Genomic DNA, 7,006 nt, shown 5'->3' with positions numbered 1-7,006 from the left:
GATGTATTTTGGGTATTAGTTATACCAAAGAGGATGCTTAGACTGCATCCTAAAGAACATACATTGTTAGGATTTGTTGGAAAAGCAGAGCATAATCACAAAAATAACACTTCAAAGCAGTGCGTGCCCAGTGGGGAATATGGACAAAAAAAGACTCTCTCAGTGTGGAGAAGCTCAGAAGGGTTTAGGAGATTCTGAAGAAATCGAAACCTTAGTGATGAAAATGGCATCACTGAAGGCAGGAATATTAATTCTCTCCTAAACCAACCAACCAGCCAACCAAGCAACCAACCTCAGTGTCACTTTTCTCTCAACTATTCTGGTAAAAGAGACAAGAAACCCCTGTTTTATGAAAAAAGGTATTTTTTTCTTTTAAAAATTAAAAAAAATTATAATAATAAAAGTAACACAGCCACGGGAATACTTGAGAACACTGTAACAATATGTACCATTTCAAACCAGAAGTTTAAAGAAAGTGAAAACCAGTCAACCATTACCATGAACAACAAAACTGCAAACATTGTTTCAATTTTTTTTCTAGTCTTTCTTCAGTGGGTGTGCAAGGGGAGGTGTACACATTACTATACTGTACTACATACTACACATATACATACTGTAGCCTTGTTGAGGTTTCTTAACATTACGTAAGTACTTCTCCTTGACATGAAAAATTCTTCAGTTTTGTGTGTGTGTGTGTGTGTGTGTGTGTGTATGTTTGTGTCACGTGGGATCTCAGTTCCTGGACCAGGGATGGAACCGGCGCCTACTGCAGTGGAAGCGTGGGGTCTTAACCACTGGACTGCTGGGGAAGTCCCCAAATTCTTCAGTTCTTAATTTCATACAATCAACCACAAAACATAGAAAAAGAAAACACAGACTATTTCCTTTGACAGAAGAACGATCTTACGACCTAGAAGGGACACCTTGTAAAGCTTTCAGGAAAGGCCTGTAGAACCTACTTCGTATAATCTCCTGGCAAAACCAAATAAATCGGAAGTAAAAACCGAGGCACACTACACAGACAGAGCCCGTATTACAAAACAAACACTTCGACCGAGTTTTAATGTTACCTGTCTGGCCATATTCTACAATACAGTAGGTCTAATCCTCCTGTCCTCAGGTTACAGTCCAGACCACATGAACACAAAGAGGTAACTAAACAAGACAGAGAGGTAACTAAATCCACTGGGGAGGTTGGCTCAAAGCCTTCTCATTTCTCTGGGTGCTAATCTGAAGTTCCTTCCTTCATGAGACTATCCGCCCACTTTGGCAGAACATTCGTGTAAAACCAAAATTTCACATATGCAACTCCCAAGTCACCCATCTGCCTCCACCCACCTTATTTTGGGGGTTGAAAATCTGTCACAGGAGCAAATGTTACGTCCCATGATTTGAGAGCCAAGAATGATCCAATAGAACGCTTAAGTTCACCCGAACTGCGTTAATGGGGTATCAGTGCCTTGTTCCTATTTTTCCCCCTTGTGTTTATCAGTATATTATTTCTATGTGTGGGCATATATGTGTATATAAAACATTATATTGAATTATCTTTCCTATTCTTTTTGAAAATTGTGCTTAGTTTTCACTTTGGATAATCATCTTTTTGATAATTTATCATCATAATGGCTCCAGTGGAAACAGATATAGTTACTAGTTTGTAAGGCAGGTAGTCTTACTGGGCACACCGAGCAATTGTTAAGGAGGTTGTGAAACGCGAACGAACTTCAAAGTCAAAAGCCGGGCATTATTTTTTTGGCCCCTGCCGCTTCACGTACTTTGTACCGCCATTACTACACTTGTCTTCCGCCCGGGAACTTTGCACCTAAGGGGAGCAAGGAAAAGTCGCAGGTGCCTTCCCGGACCCGGCCCCACGCCAGGGCGAGAACACGCCCTCGGTCCCGGCCCGCCCGGCACGAGGCTGAGGTAATCACTCGATTCCGGGGCGGGGGCAGCACAGCCCGCCGCGTACGTGCCCCCGCTGACCCGCCCGCCTGCCGGCCGGCCAGTGCACCCAGCTCCCGCCGCCCCGCGCCGGCCGCCCACTCCGCAGCGGCGCCTCGGCTCCCGACCGCGCCGGTCCGCCCGGCGGCCCCTAGTCAAGCCACCCGCCCTTGCTCGCCGCCACCACGACAGCCCGCCAGCTCTTCCAGAGCCTCTTCTCCGTCCGGAGAATGGGTAACTCCGCCTCCAACATCGTCAGCCCACAGGCGGCCCTACCGGGCCGGAAGGAGGCGATCGCCGTAGCGGGTAAGGACGCGGGCACGCACAGAGGGCGCGGTCGTCGCCGCTACGCACGCGCATTCTCTGGCCGCCAGAAGGGAGCCGGGGGCCAGCCTCGGGAGGGTCGGCAGCCGGCGTTCTGCGCAGGCGCGGAGGGCGCTGGCAGGGGCGGGGGCCAGGGGTAGCTACTCTTTCTTTGTTTGGGTTCTCACCAGCTAAAACAACGCGAAACACGTTGACTGGACCTACTACGGTGGTATAATTCACCTACAGTGCAAATACCCCGGCGGCTTCAAACTTCGGGCGGGAAAAGCACTGACCCAATTTTCGCCCTTTCCCACGGTGTGCATCCCCTTTCCTTTTGGCACCGGCCGCTGGGATGCAGGCCACTTGCAGCGGTGCTGCGGCGTTGTGTTGTCACTGGAAGCAATGGAATGGTACAGAACGATGAATACTGCAGTTTTGAAATTGTTTCTCACTTCACTGTTCTGGTTGTAGGAATTATCCTCAGGCTACCATTAGCCTCCAGGACTGCCCGGTTTCCCCCAGTTGGCAGGAGCTGCCCCTGGCCCTGTGCTCCCGGGTTTGCCTGTGTGTGTCAGCCATGCAGAAGAGCTGTGCTTTCCAAACTTAAAAATAATTTTCCAATCTCATACCAATACTTCTGGAGAGTATAATAAAAAATATATAAAATATAATAAAAGTGAAATGCAAGAAAAATGAATAAAAATGAAATGCTAGAAACTGCTCTAAAAGTTTCGAAAGCTTAACTCTAATTTCTGTCTCAGCCCCATAGAAGGTCGCAGATAGCACGTGTCCACCAACCTGAGGACCATACTTTTTGAGAAGTATTACCTTGGTGCATTGCTTCTCAAAGTGTAGTCCCAATGATATCTTTTAAATACGCCCTTCCGGTGATACTAATGCACTCGGTAGTTTGTAAACGGCTGCCTTAGAGGTGTTGGAGGATAAAGTGGTGATTAATCTTTTACATATGGCTCGATGCCAAGATAAATCCTGCGTTTTCTAGGGATTCTTCCATCTTTCTTTTCCTTAAAGAATTGTTGAGTATATATAGGAGGAGGTCGTTCTGAGGGTCTGTGTATCATACACAATACTCAGTATGAGAATGGAGAAGGTAGAGGTCTTTGGATTTGAGGCAGTTTGGGAACTGATGCTGTGTGACCTGTTTCTCATTCACCTACATTAGCAGTTCTGTTTCCTATGTCTCACATCACTTCACTCCCAGCTCATTGATAGCCTTAGAAAGCTTATTTTATTTTTGACTCAAATTCAGAGAATGAGTTTCGGAAAAAAAAAAAAATCCAGATGATCTTTAACTCTGTCTCTGAATTACATAACCCCATTATCTAAACTTTATCTTGAAAGAGAATTCTCATTTAACAAACTAGGATTCATAAATGGATATTTAAAGGCAATACTTCTCAATGCTGAACTTTCCCAGCTTGTATGAAACTTCCTCTTTACACACTACAGTGTCTGTGGTATGTCCTCCTAGACATCTAAAAACAAACAAACCAAAAACTCCTGATCAGATTTCCAAACTGGTTCAAGGTTAACACTGACCACAATTTAGTTCTCCTTTATCTTAACCAAAGTCTTCCCACTCAGTTCTTTAGTATATAAATGACACTTATGGTAAAAGATTAACATGACAGAAACAAGCCAATGATTTCTTTTTCTATCCATCTAATAACTCTGACTGCAAAACCTCAGGACTTGGTTCTTGTCCAGGCTCTTCTGCCTTTTTATATAGCCATGCATACATTGCTATATCTGGACCAGTGAACTGTTTTCTTTGGTGTAGGGCCAAGCCTATAAGGCACATGTCCTTTTTGTTCAGCTGTTGTAACTTCCACCCCCACAAATACTTAAATTTTAGATTGTGGCCTTTCCTATCTCTACCCCTGCTACTGCTGCCTTGACAGGTTGCCGAAGGTTCTGATTGGCCCAAGAAATGGGCAGTGTTACCTCTTTGGTGGGTTTTCAGTGGCTGTAAGATAGAAGCTTAGGGACTTAATATTATTGTTTTGAAAGTTAAATTCATCTCTACTCCAACCTCCAATCTGTTTAACAGCTTTTCACCTTTCTGTATTACCTCTATGTCTGTTGTTATTTGCAACCTACCCTTAGTTAATTTATAAAGGTAACATGGTTTCAGGAAAAATACTAATGATATTTTTATTTTGTTCTAGAACAGGATGCACTAATTTAAAAAATTCATATGGAAAAATAAGCAGGAATAGTTAATGGTAACTGTAAAAGAAGAACAAAGAGGGACAACTAGCCCTTGCACATAGTAAAAGTGAAGCTTAATAATTTAAACAGTGTGGGACTGGTCCATGAATAGATAGGTCGATAGAAAGATCAGAAATTCTTAAATACGTACGAGAATGTAGCATATGGTACAGGTGACATCTCAAATCAGTGGGGAAAAGATGGAATATTCAATAAATGGTTATGGGACAACTGAGTAGCCATATGGAAAACAAACAAACAAACAAAAAACCAAAAAAAAACCCCACCAAAGTTGGATCTGTACTTCACATCTTAAACCAGGATAAGCTCCAAAAGATATATGTTGATAATAACTCACTCTTATTGAGTGTTTACTATATGCTGGACACTGTAGTAATTGATTTACATTTACTAATACGTTTAATCTTCACAACAACCTGAGGAGGTGGTAACCTGTTACTATCCCCACTTGTAGGTGTGGAAACTGAGGCCTATAGAGTTTAGGTGACTTATACAAGGTCATATAGCTAATAAGTAGTGGATCTGGGATATGAATATAGGCAGTTTGCCTCTAGGGTTTGTGATCTTAACTACTATATGTACTGTTTTTTCATTTAGTTAAATGTAAAAAATGAAATAATTTAAGGATGAGCAAGGGAGAATTCCTTTAGAAAGGAAAGCCTTTTTAACCATGACTTGAAAATCAGAAGACTTAAAAAACTGATAAATTGGATCACAACAAAATAAAAATCTTCTGCAGGCAAAAATTACCGCAAGCAAATTCAAAAGACAAACTGGGGTAAATATTTGCAGCTCATATCGTAGGTGAAGGACTAATCTCCCTAATATATAAGAAGCTTCTAGAAGATAATAAGAAAGCACCAACATCCATTAGAAAAATAGACAAAGGTTATGAGCAGTTTACAGAAAAGGAAGTATAATTGGCTCTTAAACATATAAAAAGATGCTCAGCTTCATTCATAATGAGAATGCAAGTACCATTTTTCATTCTTCAAACTGGCAAAAATCCAGAAATTTGATGATACACTTTGTTGGTAAATCCTTAAGGGAGAAGACACTCTTGTACATAGCTGGCAAGAATGTAAATTGGCTCAACTCTTATGGAAGGCAATTTGGCCATATCTGTCAAAAATTTAAATGTGTATACCTTTTGACCCAGGAATTCAATTTCTGGGAATTTATCCTACAGATATACTTGCATTCGTGCCAAATGATGACTGTACCAGGTTATTCACTGCAGCTTTTCTTGCAGTAGTCAAAGATTGGAAACAACCCAAACGCCCATCAATAGGGGCTAGTTAAATTAATTATGGTTCATCCTCACAATGAGATATGCAGCTGTAAAAAAGAACATGGAATATCTATATGAATGGGTATGGAGAGATTGCCAAGCTATAGTGTTAGGTGAAAAATGCAAGGTCAGAACAGTGTTATATGTTAACTTTTGTGTGAACAGGGAGGATAATAATAATATTTGTGCACAAAGAAACTTTGGAAGGATAGATAAGAAAGTAATGGCCACGGAGAGGGCGATGCAGTGAGCTGATGGTGGAGGGGAGACACAGGTGGGAGACTTGACTCCGTGCTTTTTTTAAACTTTTGGTTCTTATAATGCGACTGCATTATTGAATTAAGTAACTCCACTTTGAAGATGATCTCTTTCTGCTGTTTTTAGTCTAACTGACCACCTTACTATATCATCTTTTTTTCATCCCTATTTCAAGTTCTTTTTTTACCTTTTTAAATTTTGCTCTTTTTCATGTCAAGTTCTGTTTTTCTTCCCCAACTTGCTTTTGTAATCAAAATCCACATTTTGGCGTGATTTAAAAATCTAAATTTAGAGGGTGAAATTGGAATAAGTTAATCCAAATCATTTTACATTTCATAAATATTCATTTTTATTGAAGTGTCAATTGTGGTGGCATCATTTATACAAAGAAAAGATCCTTGGGGACAAATTCCTTCCACTATTATGTAGAAGGTATTATGTGTATTTCTTTTATTTTGAGTGATGTACATAGACTTTTAAAAGAAAATCATGGAAAACAATTTTCCTTTTAGAAAAATTTTCACCAGTGTGTGATTAACTTCTAAATTGTAGGACACAGAGCTATTATCTCTCCTCTTTGCATCCTGTCTAAAGCTCTTTATTTTACCCTCTGTTTCAGAATCCTCAGTACTTTCCTGAAGTCCCTGGGATAAGGGTATTCCATATCTCCCACCATCTGACCCTTACCTTCCCAGCCTTTTTTCCTACTGTGCCCCTATAGGACCCCATCTTCTGGCTAGCATGTGTTTCAGTGTTTTGCCTCTGGAAACATTCATGTGATTTTACCCAAGTGGGTTCCACACGCTAATCTTTTCATTTAGTCATTCATTAAATGTTTATTAAATGCCTGCTTGGGTAAAATATTGTGATTTCCATATATCCTTATCCTGCTCTTCCTCAAAACTTGCCCTGCTTGAATTCCATTTCTCCTATAAACCCATGCCTTTCCTCTCCAAC

The 7,006-nt window shown here is 41.2% G+C and overlaps 1 protein-coding gene across 1 annotated transcript in view; it reads left to right on the top strand.

The window, feature by feature from the left end:
- Window positions 1–2,041: 2,041 nt before the first annotated feature.
- Window positions 2,042–7,006, top strand: part of MSRA (methionine sulfoxide reductase A) — a 374,946-nt gene continuing 369,981 nt past the window's right edge. The window contains exon 1 of the mRNA XM_065878832.1: window positions 2,042–2,247. Coding sequence (XP_065734904.1) covers window positions 2,172–2,247 — 76 coding nt within the window. The 5' untranslated portion in view covers window positions 2,042–2,171. The remainder of the gene's footprint in view (window positions 2,248–7,006) is intronic.

Source organism: Phocoena phocoena, chromosome 6, assembly GCF_963924675.1.
Source record: "Phocoena phocoena chromosome 6, mPhoPho1.1, whole genome shotgun sequence".
Lineage (NCBI taxonomy): Eukaryota > Metazoa > Chordata > Mammalia > Artiodactyla > Phocoenidae > Phocoena > Phocoena phocoena.
This window is presented reverse-complemented; position numbering and strand designations above follow the sequence as displayed.